The following is a 20,235-nucleotide window of genomic DNA, read 5'->3' as shown; positions in this document are numbered from 1 at the left end:
AGGAGCAAAACATTGTTCAGCCCATTTATGGCAATACATCACCCACTGAAGTGAGAAGCTTTCTACCCAAAACAAAACCCCTTCTCAAGTTAAGAAGGTAAATTCTTCTCAAAGAAACCTCATTCTCTTTCTACTCCTGTGGCTTCCAGACAATACTCTCGTAAGTTTGAGGAGAAAATCTTTACTTCACAGGACACACGAGCAAGCACGATGAAAGGATGTTTCCCCTAAAGTCAAGGGCTTGTGTTACTATTTCCCTTTCTCCCAGATGGACCTGTTCCCAGACACACACCAATGCACTGCGTTTTAACGAACCCCACGTGTGCAGCTACACGACAGAGACATTAAGGAGCAAATCCTGATGTTACAGACTTTTTCACTTCTAAAAACTTTTCTTAGGAAGGGTTCACACAATTGGGGGTTCATTCAGATAGGGAGCTTCCCTAATTCTTTGGGAACAAGGTTCAAATTTTAATATTTCCATTTTTGCCTGAATTTGTAAGGTTTTTAACTATTCTGTAAATACCTGCTAAGATCCAACTTCTTCCCTTTTCCTTTATTTCACACACTCTTTTATCTCTACCTTCTTACAGTGTAAGCCTTGGATTTTTTAAAAATAAAATAAACACTGCCCTATCAGCCTCCACTTGTATATATTTATGGAAGTTATTTGTTACATCCAGATCTTACAAAAGATCATTAAAAGAATAGTCTTGTAATAGAACAAATGGAAACATTGGTTCATCAAAATCAGAAAAAAGAACTGCAATTATCCAATACAGCCCTCCGCTAATATATGAATTTGTTCTACGATATTTCAAAATGCTTATTTGGTCTCCCCTTGAATACCTCCAGAGATGGAGCACTCCCTACTTACTGTTCGAGTGTATTTAACTGCTGGTGAGCTCTGCTTGTTGGAGACTTTTTCCATACATTAAACTAAGCTTAAATCTGCCTCCCTATAACTCCTTGTAACCCTTGCTATCCCAAAGCTGCGAGAGGAGCCACAGAGTAAGTTCTCTTTCTATTCCACTTGGCCACAATTTAAGTTTCTAAGACACCTACCAGGTCTCATCTACTATTAATATTAAGGTTCCTGTTCTTCGGCCAAGAATAACTGGGTCTGGCTCCCTGGTGGTAAGTGTAAGGAGAGATTAGGAAACTTTCTCATGGACTCACACCTGTGTTCGGCAAGTCTTCAATCTGAGAATTCAAATTCCTGAGCATTGGCTGAATCATTGCATCTTAATGCAATCCTGTTGAAGATCAGAAATACCCAATGATTTGTTTACCTTCAATAGGCTAGTTAGTAGCAGCTAGGAAGAGAATCCAAGCTTCTTATTTTAATACAAGGATTCCTCCCACTATACCTCATCATGAAGCCACCTAATGCTAATTCGGCGTAACCAGTTGGGGGTCTTGTGAACAGTGCTATTGAGGCCCTGGAATAAGCAAGACCCCCATAGACTTAATCCATGCCTCTCTATGGTAACCTGTTTCACACTGGGTTTTGGTAGTCTGTCTCTAGGTCTGGCTCCCCACTGGACCGAGAGGCCCCAAGTACAGGGACAGTCCTTGTCCCCATGCTTGTTTTGTGTAGTCAGAATGGTAGGATGGTGTTCCTGGCTCAGCAATGGCACATTGCAAGGCCAGCAGGGAGCCACGCTGCACCGGGCCAGCTCTCAGCTCTGGACCAGTACAGGAACCTCTGCCCTTGTGCTCTTACATGGGGCAAGCAGGGCACAACCTGGATTCCAATTACAGGTACAATATAAATATGTGAGTACATGGTTGTATAGAAAGACACAGAGGAGCGTGGGGGCAAATCCAATTTCATGAACCAGGGGAATGCTGGTGGGATGGGGCCGTGTGTGGGAAGGCTCCCAGCAGGTGGCAAACTTGAGGATAAAGAAGTAGCTAAATAAACAGGGAGAGGACAGGGTTTTATAACTGGGGACCTGGTGTGCATGCAGGCCCTGAGTGGCCTTGGAAAGTCCCTAATAAGCATCCGGTACAGTAAGCTTAAACATTCAGATCCTTGCCCACTCATGAAATTGATTGTACAGTGGAATATGAAACAACCGATTATCCAAAGCAAAGTCAGTCCAAACACCTTGTTTATCTCAGTAGTTTCCTTTAAAAGTGACAGTTTTTCCTCTTATTTTCATTTAGTCATGCATTCATTTATCCAGCAAGTCAAAATTATGCCCCTACTGTGTACACAGCACCTAATCCAGAACTCTGCATTTCCCCTTCCATCAAAAGCAGGTGCGACCTGCCTACCTCAGGGGAGATCACATAGAGGTAAGTTCTAGCAAGGTCCCTGGGTGAGTTATTTTAATTAAAGCCCCAGGAACCAGGAAAAAATTAGCACAGTGGGATCAAATTCAGGCACCACTCAATACTTCAGGATATTTATAGAAAAACAAACACGAAAACAAAAAATTCAATATCCTGACTGGCTGCTTTTAAAAGGGTTACTTAGTGCTTTGTTTTCCTGGTATAATTGTTTCTTGTTCTCTTCTTGGAAGAACACTGATGTTGTCCATTTTGACCTTCTCAAAATGGAAACTGCAAACTATGAAAGCCAGAATGAAAAATCCAAGGCCTGGGCATTTCCCAGCTCTCTAACAACACTGATGGCTTCTCAACTCCTTTCCTCATAAGAAAGGAGAATAGGGAGGGAGAAGATTCCAAACAGAAAAGGATTCAAGGGCATTGATTTCAAGAAGGCTAAATGATCGGGACTCGAGAAAGAAAAATCTGCACATTTCCTTCTTAGTTTTCCATCAAGTAGGAACTGGTGCCTGCTCAGCACGGTTCAGAGGCGGAACATCTCAAGGCTTCCAGTCTCCTGCTACTCCAAGTGAGGTTCAGGGACCAGCAGCACAGGCATCTCCTGGGAGCTGGTTAGCAATGCAGAATCTCAGCACCCATCCTGGGCCCCCCGAGTCAGAATCTGCATTTTCACAGGCTCTCCAGGCAATTCACATTCTTAAGCTCTTTAAGCCTCATTTTTCCAATATGTAAAAGAGGGATGATAAAACCTACCTGGCAGATCCATTTAGCCTTAAATAAAATAATTTCTGTATTGAGATCTGGCTTGAACATTTTTATTATCTCCCACTTCCCCTTTCCAGGTGCCCAGCTGTATGCAAACCTCTCTTGGTTTTGACTCAGAACTATAGAGCTAGACGAAGCCCTTCGTGCCACCCCTCTCTGTGTACGGAGCAGGCCAGTGGGACCCAAGTAGAGTAAATGACTTGTCACTGGACATCTCCTGGTTTGAGAGCTCCCGGAGGGCAGGACTTATGTCTTTTTCATCTTTGTTTCTTTAGCTCTTAGCATGGTGCCTGGGCAGGCAATAGACTCTCAGCATACGTCTGTTGAATGAATCAGTCAATCAAGTAATTAACTAATTATGGAGCAGGAACTACAATGCAGAACCCAATAACAGATGGATACACCTGGAAGTAAATTTAACTTCCCTTGAGTTAACTTTTTTAAACAGTTTGAAACAAATTCACACTTGGCTAACAGTAGAGGTCATGGGTTTTTGTTGCAGAGAACATTTCTCCCTTTGAACTAAACATCACCATTATTTTCAATGTCAGGAAACACACAAACTTGAATGCCTGGAAAGTAGGTATGGCCCATTGGTAGCTGGCTTGCCCTACTTAGCTGGGTAGAAGGGCAGAGCTAATGAAAGCACTCTGTCTGGGGAGATGAACAAGTTTGGGACAAGTACCAGCGGAGGCTAAATGCTAAAAAATACTGCCATCAGAAACACCACTGTGGGATTGTCCATCCAGCAAGGTGCAGGCAGGGCTGGCAGGTGAAGGCAAGTGGCTCCTGGAGTTACTGCTATGAGGGGGTCTTGCATCACCCACTTTGCGGGAGCCCAGGCCACCTGGCCCACCTGCCTCTCCATGGCAGGCGCATTCAGTCCTCGGTGACAGGCATAGCCCGAGGGAATCCCGAATTTCAACATAGCCCTTTTTTTTTTTTTTTTTTGAGATGGAGTCTCGCTCTGTCGCCCAGGCTGGAGTGCAGTGGCCAGATCTTGGCTCACTGCAAGCTCCGCGTCCCAGGTTCACGCCATTCTCCTGCCTCAGCCTCCCGAGTAGCTGGGACTACAGGCGCCCACCACCACGCCCGGCTAGTTTTTTTGCATTTTTTTAGTAGAGACGGGGTTTCACCATGTTAGCCAGGATGGTCTCGATCTCCTGACCTTGTGATTCGCCCGTCTCGGCCTCCCAAAGTGCTGGGATTACAGGCTTGAGCCACCGCACCCAGCCCTCAACATAGCCCTTTATACATTAGAGGTGTCTATTAAGCAATACATGAATGGAGAAGCATTCTTTGTGGAGTTCCCTGTCCTTACACATGGTGTTCTGTGGATTCGGTAAGTCACTTCTCTCTGGCAGGGTTTGCTGGAGCCTCTTGTAGCCTCTGGCCATGGGCAAGTCACTGTGTGAATGCGAACGGTCACATTTCTATATAATTCAATTTTTTTTCAACATTTCTAAGTAATAAAAAAGTAATAGCTCATTCACATACATGGGAAAGAAAAACAAAATAATAAGCTTGACAAGAAATGTCTCCTTCTTTCCAAATTTTCCCTTTCCTTTCCCCAGAGACAGCCATTGTTTTCAATGTGCTGTGTATCCTTGCAGAGACAGCCTACAAACACACACACACACCCCTCCCAAACACACACAAGCATATCCACCTGAATGTAAGCCCCATGAGGGCAAGAATTTCTGTTTCTATTGTTCACTTATGTGCCCCCAGTTCTGAAAAGAGTAACCAGCATACAGAAAGTGCCCCATAGCCACATGTTGAATGAGTGAATATATACATCCCATGTCTTCCTGAAAAATTCAAATTGTGGTCAATCAAATCCTAGTCCCTCTTTATTTTATCTCCTGTTCAAATGAATCTTCAGTGGGCAGTGGCACTATTTCCTCAACCAAGGAAAGATGATTACTGTTAGTACCTGCATTTCAGGGTTGCCGTGTGGATCAGTGATCACGTGGAAGTGTTTGTGGCTGTCATTTACTGACTGCCTACTCAGCAGAGCCTGCAAATAGAAGGAAGGCTCCTTGGTGGGTCCCACAGCATCCTGCCCTACCAATAGCTACCCAACAACTAAAACACACGATTGTGCTTACTGGTCTATTGCTTGCCTCCTTCTATCACAGCATGAGCTTCCTGATAGCAGGCACTGTGTTCATGAGCTCTACATCCCCCAGGGCCTTGTATATATTAGATAAGCAAATAAATGATGCTTCCAATGGAAGAAACGGAGGATGAGGGGGAGACAGAATAGGTGGTTCAGAGACATTCATTCTCACCTGTGTGCACATGGGCACATGTACACCCCTGCACTGGCCCCTACGAGCTCACACCAAAGGTTTACATAAAGGAGGAAGATAAAAGCCCCAGTGTCAACAGCTCGATTAAAAATGGTGAATGCACTTGATTGTGAAAACGTGCATGTTTCAACAAAGGTAGGTAATAAGGAAAATCAATAAAACTGTTAGCACTGGCCATTTTCAACTGGATAAAAGAATAAAGTAATTGGTCCTGAAAGACAAACAACTCTAAATTAGGTTAAATGAATGGAAATACCCTTTCTTTTAAGCCAAATCATGAGGACATCAGCAACAATAAATGATTAAATTAGGAGCCATTTTAAGCCAGTATGATCTCAGCTGCAAACAGGAATTTCCAGAAACAATCTTCTTTATAGGACACAGAAATGATACAGAGCAAGACAATAGAGAGAGAACTAGAGGCCATGTGGGACCCACTTCTTGACCAAGGATCTATTAGAAATCCACCTTTCCGATAAGCTTATTTCTTCAACATAACTATGCTTCCTTCAATTATTTTATTAGTAAGACAGGCACACAAGTCAAAAGGAAATATATATCTATGCTCCTGTAATGGCAGAGGGGAAGGAGGCTCTAGTAGTGATCAAAAGAGCTCTGCTCTCCAAACACTCAAGATTCAGTTCTGTTTCTCATCTGCTAATGGTTGGCATTTGGTGTTGTTAACCATGGATGATTCATTTCAGAGGAACTGCTGTGCATCTAGAGGCTATTTGGAAGGAAATGAGGGTTTCTTGGCTTATGTCTCATCAAGCATCTCAGCAACGTCTCTTTGTGACATTATAAACTCCTTGATGGGGGCTTGGTGCTCACTGTTTTCCAGTTGATCCCCTTGGTCTCATCTGGTGCATATAGTCACTTCTAGGAACAAGAATTTATTCCATCAGGACCAAAAATAGAGCCAAAAATCCCAAGACACAGAGGCTTGCTCCCTGGATCTGAGAATCAGTCACAGGAAGAAGTTATGCTGGGGTGGGGTGTGGTAACGTGGGGTGCGGTAACGTGGGGTGCATATTGTAAGATCAATGTTGTTGAACATCTGGATTTTGTTATTTTGTTGTTTTCTGGACTCCATGCACTGCCAGGGGATCTGACATGTCCATGCATGTCTAGAGAGTCTGTGTGGTGAACAGGATCAGGATCTCATTGCGTAAGGCACAACATATGAGGGAGCCTGATCAGCACCTTGGAGCTGGTTTCTGGTTTGGGAAGCTGGAAGCTCTCCTTAACCACTCAAGTGACATTTCTTATTAAAGACTGAACAGAATTTGAAAACAGAAAGTGTGGGAGTATCTGGGCTTGATTGTGGGATACCTCCGAAAGGCTGGAGAGGAAGAGAATGCTGAGGATGGTAGAGGGATTGCGATGGGACTCTATGAGGTTGCTAGGTGAGAAAAGAGACCACAAAGACCACGATGGGATGCCTGTACCTGGGCTTGATCTTCTAAATGCCTCAGTGTCAGAGTTGTAAAATGTGCTCTGCCCAGTGTCCCAGACTTGACCAAACTTGACCTAGAACACTCCTTCCCATTGTAGGTCATGGTGGGAGAGAGACTTGACCCAGAAGTCACATCCAGAAGGAACTGCCTTCAATCTTCAGACAGTTTAAACATTTAAGGCATTTCATTTTCTTGTTTGCCTAGCATGAAAATTTCTGCCTGCAACGCTGATGACTGCATTTGTTTGGATGCTCCTAGAGAGCTCACACTGCATCAATTTAACTTATCCCATCTATCCAGCCATCCCCAAAAATAAGAGCTTCAAAGTTGTCTTTGATAATTATGACACGATTCCCTCCACTCACAATGGTCTTTCCACTTCTTCCCTGCCAATCCAGCCTGACTATCCTTTCCTTTCCATCCCAAGGCTTGCCTCTTTCTTGACGTTTTCCTGGGTTATTTTGGTCCCGACTTATTCCCACTTGGAGAACTCTTGGTAACACCTAATCAAACACATAATGTCTTGCATTGTTCTCTAATGCTTTCATCCTGCAAGTCTAGGGTGCCTAATTGAATTGCAAGCTCCTTGAAGGCAAAGGGTTTTACACTTCTTGTCAATGCCATCTCCCATTTTCTACTTCCCTCTCCACTTTCCATTCCCCAAACCCAACACAAACACGAAGCTGGGCACATTTGTTGAAATGCATTGGTAGGCTGGAGGCGGTGACTCACACCTGTAATCCCAGCACTTTGGGAGGCCAAGGTGGGTGGGTCACAGGAAGTCAGGAGTTGGAGACCAGCCTGGCCAACATGGCAAAACCCCGTCTCTACTAAAAATACAAAAATTAACCGGGCATGGTGGTGCATGCCTGTGGTCCCAGCTCCTCAGGAGGCTGAGGCAGGAGAATCACTTGAACCCAGGAGGCAAAGGTTGCAGTAGGCCAAGATCCTGCCGCCGCACCCCAGCCTGGGCGACAGAGCAAGACGCCATCTCAAAAAAAAAAAAAAAATGAATTGGTAACTACTGGTCATTTGAATGAATGGTTCTTTTTAATTTTCTACTAACTAGAAGACATTGGATTATTAATGTAGAATGTAGAAGAAAAGAGGTAAAATTCTTGTGAATTGAAGCTCCAGTGGGACTCGAATCTGAGAGAACCTGTCGATATGCATCCTGCCCACTGGCTAAGACAGAGTTTCAAGAGAAAAACCCCTTTCACTTTGATTTCAACCCTGGAGGCACTGCTCTAATGTCTGCTATGGAGTCTTCAAGTACAAAACTAACATCTCTAACAAGGAGGGAAAGTCAGTAGGAAAAATCACTAACCTGCTGGGATTTGAGCCAGGTCTAGTTTCAGACCAAGACTTAGCTATGGATCCACATTACAGACAACCTGAGAAGGATCCAACCTTGAGTTTGGACAAAAAGAGCTTTTATTTCTAACACAGTGGAAAAGGGATCTGCTTATTTATGAAAGAGACTCTCTAGTCACCTTTGGATTCAAAGCTAAGAACTTTGGCTTTATATTTCTATTAAAAGCTTTCTGAAGAAAAGAACTAAAATAAAAAGATCAAACGAGGGGTGGGGTGGGGAATCACTGCCATGTGGCAAACTCATTATTGGGGTCATGATTGGAAGCAGGACCTGGATTGTGGCCCAGCAGGGTCTCATAATCAGCCTTTTGGCCTGGAACACATCATCTGACCTCTCAATTTCACCATCTCCCACATGGAGGTAATACCGCTGGGAACTTGGTAAAGCTAAGAGCTCTACACACATGTTATTATTTCAGAACCAAGCAAAGCTGGTTTGATCACGTCTGTCTGTGCAACTTGAAAAAAGTCCAGAAGAGGTTGCAAAGATGAGTTAAGATTTCTAAAATATCCCTTCTGAAAGGTTAAAGGATTTGATTGATTCAGCCTGAAAAAAGAGATATTGAATAACTGTCTTCAAATATTTAAAGGCCTTTTACCCAGGTGCTGGTGAGAAGATGTGGACCACATGTTCTGGTCCACACTAAGCAGGGATGGGACAAACCCAGGCTCTGACAAGGAGAAGCCTCTAGCATTAAGGGCCATGGAATGCAAATGAGTGGCTCAGGGATGCTAGAGAATGTCCTTCCAGGAATTACTTTACTTGGGAGAGGATGAGGAATAAATAGAGTGACAATAGGCAAAACCGAGGCAAGGCCTGAAATCTGCAGAAAACAGTCTCACAGTCCCTGCCAGACAGATTACTCTGTTAAGTCCTCTTTGGTACCTTGCTCTGTTCTTGGCCCTTGTGAACATGTCCCACCCCAGCATCAGAAACCTGCCCTCGAACAGTTTCCCTGCATACCCTGCCTGATGCTCCTTCATGGGCACTGGGTAGAGCTATGCCAAGCTCTCTGCCCTCAGGTCTCCAAGGCTTCATGGTATTTACTGAGCATCTCTTACATGCAAGGGCACTGTACTAAAGCACTGTTCTTATGACAATCCTGGCCTAGCACCTACCATAGGTACCATTATCCCTGTGTTGTAGGTGAGAAATCTGAGACTCTAAGCTACTAAACACTAGAGCCAGGATTTCAATCCAAGTCTGAGGGACTCCTAAGGCTGTGCTCTTTCTCCTTTATCTGTTGAGTCCCACAGAGGAGACTGACCACTTTCAGCCTGTGGCTGCAGAAAGAAACAGGGTGCCTCCTGTTCTGTGCTCTTCTGCTTCCACAATATGCAATCCCTCCAGAACTTGACTTTTCTGCATGATTTGTGATGTATGTGTTGCAAAAATCATTCCTATTCCTTTGTATCCTCTGTATTTTGTTGGAGAAACAGTTTGGTGATCCAAACATACCAACGAGGTGTACTTGTCATTGCTATTGTTGGTTTAGATGCTGAAGAACTCTCCCAGGTGAGCATGACACCTGGATGCAAGGCATGGGAAGAAGAACCTATCATTCCCCAGGTCAGGTCCCGACCATCTCTCATCTGCAAGCCTGTGAATCATGGGACATTGCCACATTATTAAAAAGAATAAGAAATAATATGCAAATTACATCATATCAAAGGAAGAAATACTAACAAATGGGCACAGCAGGAAACCATCATTTGCACAGGTGAGAATTACATTGCTGTCTTACGCTTCTGTTACCTGGGCTAATTATGCTTTGATTTAAGCATCTGGAGAGCCTGGCGTGCCATGCTTACCAGAACCCCTGTGATTATTACTTACGATGTAAGTAAAACACGGACTGAGACTGGAGCTTCCCATAAGAGCATTTTGAGCAGGTTTGCTACTTGGTATAATGTAGGTAAAGTGCCTAGCACCATACCTGTCGAAACGAGTCCATTTCTTGCAACTCCTTTTTTCTGTACATATTAGCCAGCCCTCAGTCCAGAGCTCTGACAGATGTCTATTCAAATTGTACCAAAGGATAAAATCACATGGCCGGAAATGACCTTAACTGTCATCCAGCCTGACCCCCTTACATCTGGGGTTAGGATGCCTGGTTTAGCCAAAACACACACTGGTCAGATTCCATTATAGTGAACTGCACAGGACATGCAAGCAGTGGAATTTTATTAGACAGTTAGAAATCACATTAGCTCCAGCTCTAGCAGACGTAAATGCCCAAGCTTTCTAACAGCATGTGAGCAAGGAAAAGAATCCTTCAGCGCATCCTAGAAGAAGGGGGTGTAGTCACACCATCTCACCCCCACACCTCTCTCTGAGTTCCTTGGAATTTGCATGTGTTGTAAACTTTGTGCAATTCCCATGAATGTATTTTTTTCCATTGATGGGGCTGCAGCATTTGAGAGATGAGAGCTGAAGGGATTCTTGATGGCAGAATAATGGAGTGGTGAAACTTCAGCTGTGCCTCATTTCAACTCTTTCCCTTTCACAGACTGCAGAGTTAGGTATTTTCACTAAAAAAAAAAAAAATACTTAGACAAGAATCTGTGAAAGTCTACAGTCTGTCAATCCAGGAGGGTGGCTGTGACAACTTGCTTCACCCCAGACCCATCTCACATGGTTTAGGTATGAAATGTCATGGTTTCTCATTCTCTAGGGCCTCCCCTTGCCCTCCCAACTCTTCCAAAACCCCCTCCAGGCTAGGAGCCCTCACAGTCCCAGGAACAGGACGGGAGAACAGACATGTATAACACAAACAACAAGAGCAGCTTCTCAGAACGGATTACTGAAGGTCCTACCCACCATCTAAAGAAAGGATCCCAAGTCGAAGAACAGTAATTAAAAAAAAAAAAAAAAAAAAAAAGACTAGAAAAATGTCTTCTTTTCTTCAGAGCAACACATGCTAGCACTTTACAGACTCTGGCATGTGTCAGCATTTCTGAAGTAAACTCTATTTTCTTTAGATGAAAGAGATTTAAAAAATAGACTCAGAATTTAGCCCAATGGAAATTGCTTTGGCTATTCACATGCAATAAGCTGTGGAAGCAAGCAGAAAAAAATCAATTGCTTCTGATTTATTTATTCATTCATTTGTCCATCTCCTTTCCCTCTAATGTAAAAAAGGATGTCTTCTATAATTTTGCAAGTCATTTATTTTTTCAAAGAAAGAGAAAATAGTCCCAGCCTCCCATTGGTTGCTCAGCATCTTGGCACAGGAAATACATATTTAATTAATTATCATATTGCACACAGATTATGTAAGGAAAAAAGGGGATTGATTTTGCCCATCAAATGTTTCGCCAGTGTCTAGAATCAGGAGGCCACACTGCAAAACCTTAAGTCGGGTCTGGTGAATTTGGATCACTTGCTATGTTAAAAGCAAGGACAAGGCTTCACCTCACTGCTTGCTCTAATTCTTAAGTGGGGTGGTGGGCACACTGGTGCTCATTTAATTTGTCTTTAAGCCCTTTTGTAGGTCTTAAATATTTCATATGAAATATTGTTAAATCCTCAAATCTTCTACAACAGGTTCTATTCTGGGCGATTCAGAGCTGAGAGCAGAGAAGGGAAGTTGGAAATGCCAAAATGTAATTGCAATGAAGAGCAGGAAATGTAAGCAACCAATTTTGGAAGGCTGTTTAAAGTTTTAAATCTATGCCAAATAATTGAGATCTATTAAAAGAGGGCTTAATTCTATTATAATCCCCATATCTACACAATTATTGAATTCTTCCGAATACCTGTTGAGATTGGGTGATAAATTAGCCGAATGGAAATCATCAGGCACCACTGTCAAGCACATCATTTGACTAACTGAATATATAATCCTGCCTTCTATCACTGACCTTTAAACTACAGTGTGTGGGATTGTGACTTTGAGCTTGTGATCCCCAGTATTCTGGGGAGATGTTGTGAGAGGCCCAAGTGTTCCAGGCAGGAGAGCTGAGAGAGCTGAGTGTCCATCTTTCCCTTTGGGACACAGTCCCCAAACACGGCTTGTTTCTCACTGCCAAGAGGAACTACACATTGTCTTCCAATATCCCTGCCATGGCATTAAAGCCAACTGTTCTGTCCCCCTGCCCACAGATGGAGGAGCAGTAGAGAAAAGATGGCCACAATAACTACATTTCAGTCTGAATTCCAAATCTTTCTTAGAGCATAAGTCAGTTATATCTCCTTGTTTCCATTTGGATAAGGTTTTATTTTCTAGGCTTCCCTTCTTCCCTTGACTGCTCAGTCCTCAACACCCAGCAAGTGCTTCAAAGGTCTTAAGTGTATTAAGTGAGCAAAGAAAGGATTGAAAGAAGAAGGTGTAAGAGGAAGAGGGTGTAATATGCCATCGAATCAGTCAGTGGGGAGCAGATGTTCCCCCACCCCCCATTATTTCTCTTTAAGAGCAGAGCTTTTGCCTGTGTAAAGAACTGGTAAAAGAAGTCCCACTTCTATCGAAGCTCTAAAGAAGATTCTGAAGTTTGTCACCTTATTTGTTTCATTTCTGGATGCCGTTAGACCAACTAGTTTTACTTCCTTCCCACCACACACACACAAACCCCACGCAAGCCTCCTGGGAGAGGCTGCCCCGCCGCTGAAGCCTGCCTTGCACACAGCATGCAAAAACGCCCGTTTTATTGGCCTCACGTGGTAAGTCCAAAATCTTCCCTCTGCTCCACCAAAGTTAACAGATGACTGATCCCTTTTGGTACACAGGCGTAAGCATCTTCAAAATAACCTTTTCCTTTAAAGGATGCCAATTAATTAAATGTCACTATAATGTGTCCTGGCCAAGGAGGGAAAGAAGAGACCCAGAAGGCAAAGGGCCAGTGGAAGAGAACAGGGATGAGAGGTCACACTCTCCTACCTTCACCCGACGACCCTGAGAGATCGATGATCACATACACTCTTCCTTCTGGCTCCAGATCAATCTGCAATTAAGAAAATGACAGTGACTCTGTTAGTGCATCGTGTGGACAACCTGAGAGTTCTACAACATTTCTACCCCAAACTGCTAAAACCTAGAGACACAGCTCCATGTAATTCACCTACCTACAATGTGTTGAGTGCTAGGTGAATTAGGAATGAAAGAGAATCAACATTTACTGAATGCCTACTGTGTTCCAGATGCAGACCTGGGAGGTCTGATGCATACCCCATAGGTAGCACCATCCCAGTGGTTCTCAACTGGGGGCAATTTTGCTCCACAGGGGACACTTGGCAAACATCTGGAGGCAGTTTTGTCATGATTGGAGAGAGAGAGTGCTGCTCCTGGCAGCTAGTGGGTGGAAGCCAGAGATGCTGTTAAACGTTCTACAGTGCACAGGATGACCCCTCGCAGCAAGGAATCATTCAGCCCCAAATGTCATCAATTATGTCGAGGTTGAAAAAGTCCTATGTAATCCTATTTTATAGATATGGAAATTGTGCCCAAATTCCAAGGTAAGTGACAATGCTGAGATTCAATGCCAAGCCTGTCTTGAGAAATCCATATTCTTTATACCACACAAACTGCTCCCAGGGGAAATATGAGAAGCATTAAGACACTATTCCTGCTTTTACGGCATTTATCATCTCATTATGGAGTTAAAAAATGGAGAACAATGCTGAACCTAGCTTAATGATAAAGGACGGAAAACAACTGATAAAGCATCTGATGAGCCTGACATCAGTGTAGAAGAGGGAAGAGAAGAGGGAAGGGAAGGTATGCAAGGCATAAGAAATAGCACAGGCACCCTCACTTCCTCCCTCTCCACCTCAAATCCAGCTAACTACTTATAATATACAGAGGCAGGGTGGTGAAATAATCAGGTAAGACAAAAGCCAGAGGGCTAGGCCTCTTGTAGTTAAAGACATCTATGGAAAGGACTGAACTATCCTTACAGAAACTGTGTTCTCTCTATAAGAGAGAGTAGTAACTCTGGAAACTCTGGATCACCAAGTCCCCCTGCTAGCCTCTCCGCCTCCACAATCCCATCTGTCTACACAGAGCTTTCATTGGTTCATAGTGCCAGGCTCTCTCCCCAACAAGCTGTGAATATCTTGAGGGCAGGAACCACTATCCCCCTCCTTTTCCTTTTTCACTGTCCCCAGCAAAGAGCAGGCACACATTTAGCAAGAATTACTTCAGAAGAGTCAGTCTAGTGGATATCTCCTCCTCCTTCAAAGTCAAGGTCAATTATCACCTCCTCTCTGAAATCTATCCAGATATGCCCAGTCAGAATTAATTAGCCCCTCATCTGTGTTCCCACAATACACCAGACACATCTTACTCATGGCTCCTGTGATGGTTAATATTGAGTGTCAACTTGATTGGACTGAAGGATGCAAAGCATTATTCCTGGGTGTGTCTGTGAGGCTGCTGCCAAAGGAGATTAATATTTGAGCCAGTGGACTGGGAGAGGCAGACCCATCCTCAATCTGGATGGGCACCATCTAATCAGCTGCCAGCGTGGCTAGAATAAAGCAGGCAGAAGAAGTTTGAAAGACTAGACTTGCTGAGTTTTCTGGCCTTCATCTTTCTCCTGTGCTGAATGCTTTCGGCCCTCAAACAGACCCCAGGTTTTTCAGCTTTTGGATTCTTGGACTTTCACCAGTGATTTGCCAGGGGCTCTTGGGCCTTCAGCCACAGACTGAAGGCTACATTGTCGGCTTCCCTACTTTTGAGGTTTTCGGATGCGGACTGGCTTCTTTGCTCCTCAGCTTGCAGACGGCCTATTGTGGGACTTCACCTTGTGATCATGTGAGTCAATTCTAATAAACTCCCCTTCATATATACATATATACATATATCCTATTATTTCTGTCCCTCTAGAGACACCTGACTAATACAGCTCCTATGAAGCTGTAATACTTTGTCCATCTACCTCTCTGTCCTGCTAGACAGAAAGTATGATAACCAGATTCGCATCCCTAGTTCTTAGCTCACTGTCTCTTAGGAAACACCCAGCACAGACTCGTGGAGGTGGGAAAAGGCTCTGTGTTCAGAACTTCCAGAGTCTTCTGGGATCATTCACCTTCCCAAGGCTCCATCCCCAGGAAGAAAGGCAGGCATGTGATCTCTACTAAAATGACATTTGAACAAGGGGAGAGGAAAGATGAGGCGGCTATACCATGAGCCCCACATGTCCCTATGAGACAAAGCAACCAGCTGGAACGATGTTCTCTAAACTCTCCCAACGTCTCACCCTACACACAATCCAGGAGGCCCCCAGAGCCACTCCAGAGCCCCATCTTGTTTCCTGACTCAGCCTCCAATAGTTAAGAGAGCTTAAGGTTTCCCTCAAAATTTCATTTTCGTCCACAAGACTCTTCAGTGCCTCATGGGAGAGGCCACTGGTGATAGCTGAGGTATTCCATCAGCACAGGAGTGAGGGAGTGCCACGAGCAGTCCTGCGCTGCCCCTTGGGCACCCCGGGGGAGCTGCTCACCTGAGTTTGGGATCTTCGGTTTTAAATCCAGATGGGAACCAAATACCAAATTGGTAATTTCCCATGCTGCCTTTCTCATTCCTTTCTCCCCAAGAGTCCATGATTTTAAGTTTCTGGGAAAAGAAAATGTTCTCCAGAATTCTCACCACTAGTGCTGACCCTCACCAGCCCCTGTAGCGAATGACAAACAGGAAAACCAACAGTCGGCTCTACTGAATAGAGCCAAACCAGAATCTTCTCCCTGCCAAAGTTCAAAAATATCAGGGGCCCTCTTGCCCAAAAGCATGGAATTTAAATACTGTATGCCTTTTAGAGATTAGATCATCCCTATTAAACCCTGCCGGCAAAATGAAACTCTTTCTCATATCCTCCAACTCAAAGATTTCCCACGACTGTGGACTTTATTGGCAAAGCACAATGCTATCTGTGTAAAGCAGGCAGGGAGAGAGCAAAGGAATGAGATGGGCTTCGGGGCCTATCCAAAGGCAGGCACCATGCCCATCTTTGCAAAAGGGGAGTGAGAACTCGTGGCAGGGAGGACAGGTCATTCATGATAAAATGTATTCGGATATTAACATTCAAGATAGCAATCAGAAACCATTTTAGCACCCACTGCAGCCTCAGTGCTGGTGAACTGCATTTCCAAACAGAAAAATAGAAATTAAGCTATTAAACATGCCAAAAGCAACAAAGAGCTTTGCAGCATGAGCAGATGGCCACAGATCGCCGGCCAAGCCCCAGCCAGCCAAGCGAGGAAGCTCTGAGAATCCAACCAAGGTGGTGGGTCTTCAATGACTGGAGGGGTCACCAAGTATAAAAGATGGTGAACAGTGTGACACAACTTCACTGCTGAATTAGTTTAATCATAAATTCTGCTCACGATTACATGGTCCAAATAACGATGCAACGTAGGTGCCCAGCCCTGCACAACCCTGCAAGCTGTCAGTCAGCATTGGCACCATGCAGCTGGCATGGCACAAAAGCAGGCTCGCTACCACCTCCCAGCCATTCCCAGGGTTAGTTCTGAGCCCCTTCTTTGCACCATGCTCCTCCCAGTTCTCCCAGATGCAACCCAATTTATCAAACCTCCCTAGACCTCATACCCCAACTTTACACATCTTCCCAGCTACTATTTCTATTTTCTTTGACTATGATTCTCTTTCACACTACGGTGCCTCAGCTACCCCTCCAGCAGGGGCCAGAAGCAAGGCAGTCAAACTGGGGGAGACAAACACAGCCTTTGGTGTCAAATCAGGGCAGAATCCATTTTGTCCTTTATCAGTTGAGTGACCTCAGGCAATTATTTACTCTTCCTGAGCCTCTAGCCTCTTCATCTGTGAAATGGGTTGTCATGAAAATTCCATGAAACATACATGCACTTGGCAGCTTACCTTAGTTAAAAAAAATTTTTTTAACTGAGCACCCAGGAGACACTCTGCACGTGGTGGGTAAGAGCAAACTTAGTGGCCATGTGGCCTGAAGCAAGCAGCTACCCTGCCTGTGCCTCAGCCTGCTTGTCAGTGAAACGGGGCTGCTGTGAGGTTAAATGAGATAGTCTATGAACAGTGCTTAGCAAAGGCACCAGGCATAAAATAGTCATCATTGGTGCAGTTATCATGAAAAAGCCAAGCCTTCTGCTTCTTAGTCCAATGTTATTTCTACTATAACAAGCTTTCCTCAATGAAGTTGGTATTATTACATGTAATTCCAGGACACTTGATGACTTTACAGTGTTGTTGTGAGTATTAAATAAAGAACTAAAGGTCAGGTGCAGTGGCATGCAGCTGTAGTCCCAGCTACTTGGGAGGCAGAGGCGGGAGGATTGCTTGAGCCCAGGAGATCCAGGCTGCGATGTGCCACTGCACTCTAGTCTGGGTGACAAGTGAGATCGTATCTCTAAAAAAAATTTTCTTAACTAAGATAAGATTATTGTCCTTTAAAATCCAAGGTAAGAGTATTATATGTACCCTTTCTCGGGGAAACCCGGGGCAGGAAGGGCTACACCCAGGGTATACCTGGGCATCAGGAGGACCTGTGGTACTCATGAAAGAAGGGCAACAACACCTACTGTGCCTCTGACACCATGTTAGGCACCTTATCTGCATTAGTTCATCTATTCTCCCGTGAGACCTCAATATTCTCTACTTTCCTGATGAAAAAACAGGCTTAGAGAGCTTTCAGCCAGAATTCTCACCCAGGTCAGCCTGGGGCACAGAGGAGAGGTCGACAGAGCTTGCAAGTCACGCTCACAACCCCCATCCCCGCCTGGCCAACTGAGCCTCCTCTGACAATCCAGTCCAAGGTGCATTCTCCTTCCTTCAACCCTCCCGTCCCCAGAGTGGGCTCATTCCCCTTTTCAGGTGTCACTGTCTTCCCCAGGCAGACCTGGAAGGCACAGCAATGCCTCAGACACCTGGACCACCCCATGGTGCTCTGAGGGGAGGTCTGGGCAGCAACGAGAGTGCCTCTCATGTGAATTAGGAACATGGCAATGGGGAAGAGCCCGACCCACAGCAAGCCCTGAAAAGGCAATCTTAGAAAAACAAAAAAGGCCGGGCGCGGTGGCTCAAGCCTGTAATCCCAGCACTTTGGGAGGCCGAGACGGGCGGATCACAAGATCAGGAGATCGAGACCATCCTGGCTAACACGGCGAAATCCCGTCTCTACTAAAAACACAAAAAATTAGCCGGGCGAGGTGGCGGCGCCCGTAGTCCCAGCTACTCGGGAGGCTGAGGCAGGAGAATGGCGGGAACCCGGGAGGCGGAGCTTGCAGTGAGCTGAGATCCGGCCACTGCACTCCAGCCTGGGCGACAGAGCGAGACTCCGTCTCAAAAAAAAAAAAAAAAAAAGCAAAACAAAAAGATAGGGACTTTTTTGGGGTGGTGCTCAGTCATTTACAAAGCCCCTCATATGCATTCATTTATTTATTCCTCACAATTAATCTGTAAGGTAGCGAGTTTTGCGATTTTCAAGAAGACATTTTTGAGACAGAGTCTCGCTCTGTCCCCCAGGCTGGAATGAAGTGGTGCCGTCATGGCTGCAGCCTGAAACTCTGGGGCCCAAACCTTCCTCCCACCTCAGCTCCTTACAAAGTGCTGGGATTACAGGCGTGGTAACAAGTATTACTAGTGCTGTTGAACTTCTGAGAAAGCTGGGGTTAAGGAAGATAGGTGGCCATTATATCATGCAGTGTGCTAGTGAGGTCACACCAGCTGCACAACCCCAGGGGGTGCCATTCACACCTATGTCTGTACATGAGACCCCTGAAGCCGGACTGGCAGAATCAGAAGTTGCTCCCTAGGCCAGGTGTGGTGGCTCACACCTATAATCCCAGCACTTTAGTAGACTGAGGCAGGTGGACCACTTGAGGTCAGGAGTTTGACACCAGCCTGGCCAATATGGTGAAACCCTGTCTCTGCTAAAAATACAAAAATTAGCTGGGTGTGGTGGCACGCACCTGCAGTCCCAGCTACTCTGGATGCTGAGGCAGGAGAATCGTTTGTACCTGGGAGGCAGAGGTTGCAGCGAGGCAAGATCGCACCACTGCATGCCAGCCTAGGCAACAGAGCGAGACTCCATCTCAAAAAAAAAAAAAAAAAAAAAAAAAAAACTTGCTCCCTCAACTCCTGTTTCTCAGACTCATGTTCCTTCCTCAACACCACACCTGCCCAGCAGGAGCTCTGACAACCCCAACAGCAAAATAGAAAGGACTCCCCCTGTGCTGCTCTCCGGGCTGCTGGCTGATGTGCTGCTGTCAGCCCCCATGTGACCCACAGGTATCTGTACACCTACATGTTGCGGGTTATTGGGTTCAAGGGAAGGGAGGTCTAATATACAAAGTCGAGCTTCCTAACCATAGGTTCAACTTTTGCCTGAGATGTCTAAGCAAACCTTTACTCAGGACAGCCCACAAAGGTCTCACAGGCCCAATTTGAGTTTCACTTCCCTTCCCATCTGCTGTCAGGCACGAAGGTGTGGAGAGAGGCAAAAAAGGGAGGGACAGAGTCTGAAAAAGATGAATCCAGAAAGGATGAGAAGGACAAGGGAAGGCTTGCACTGCCCTCGTTCCACCAGTAAGGTCCTAGGTAATCCACTGCTGTGTCTTTTTATTTTTTACTTGGAGGAGGGTGGAGAGTGAGAGAGGAGGAGGCAGACGGGGAACCATCAGGAGAGAAGACTGGGGGACTAGTTCCCAAAGCAGGGGGTCCACTGCCCAAGTCCTGTACCCCTTCACTGATGGCCACTCTCCCCCTGGAGGCACCGCAGGCACACTACCGTCCCCAGACCCACCTGGCATGGGAGAGGCCAGCTGGACAGAGCAGGGGACATTCAGGCAGCAGGTGTCCTCCCAGCTCTGCATTTGGAAAGCAGAAAGCATTGAGGCAATACAATGAGCAACTCATCAGCAGCTGCGGGGTGCTGATTTTGAAGTTAGCAGCTAATTAAAGACTCTTCATTTGGGGTAAAATTTGCTACTAGCTGTATTGGTATTGTGCAGTGACTGGTCAAAAAGCAGAGAGTACACATGTAATCAAATACGTTCAAGATTCTATTCTGTTAATGGGCTTATAATAGCACTTGCTTTC

The 20,235-nt window shown here is 45.2% G+C and overlaps 1 protein-coding gene across 1 annotated transcript in view; it reads right to left on the bottom strand.

Moving 5' to 3' along the window:
- PRKCE (protein kinase C epsilon) overlaps nt 1–20,235 on the bottom strand; it is a 544,098-nt gene that overhangs the window by 340,252 nt on the left and 183,611 nt on the right. Inside the window, exon 2 of the mRNA XM_025354242.1 lies at nt 13,087–13,150. Within this exon, the coding sequence (XP_025210027.1) occupies nt 13,087–13,150 (64 nt within the window). The remainder of the gene's footprint in view (nt 1–13,086; nt 13,151–20,235) is intronic.

Source organism: Theropithecus gelada, chromosome 13, assembly GCF_003255815.1.
Source record: "Theropithecus gelada isolate Dixy chromosome 13, Tgel_1.0, whole genome shotgun sequence".
Classification (NCBI taxonomy): domain Eukaryota; kingdom Metazoa; phylum Chordata; class Mammalia; order Primates; family Cercopithecidae; genus Theropithecus; species Theropithecus gelada.
Note: the sequence above shows the minus strand (reverse complement) of the source record. Positions and strands in the feature narration are given on the sequence as shown.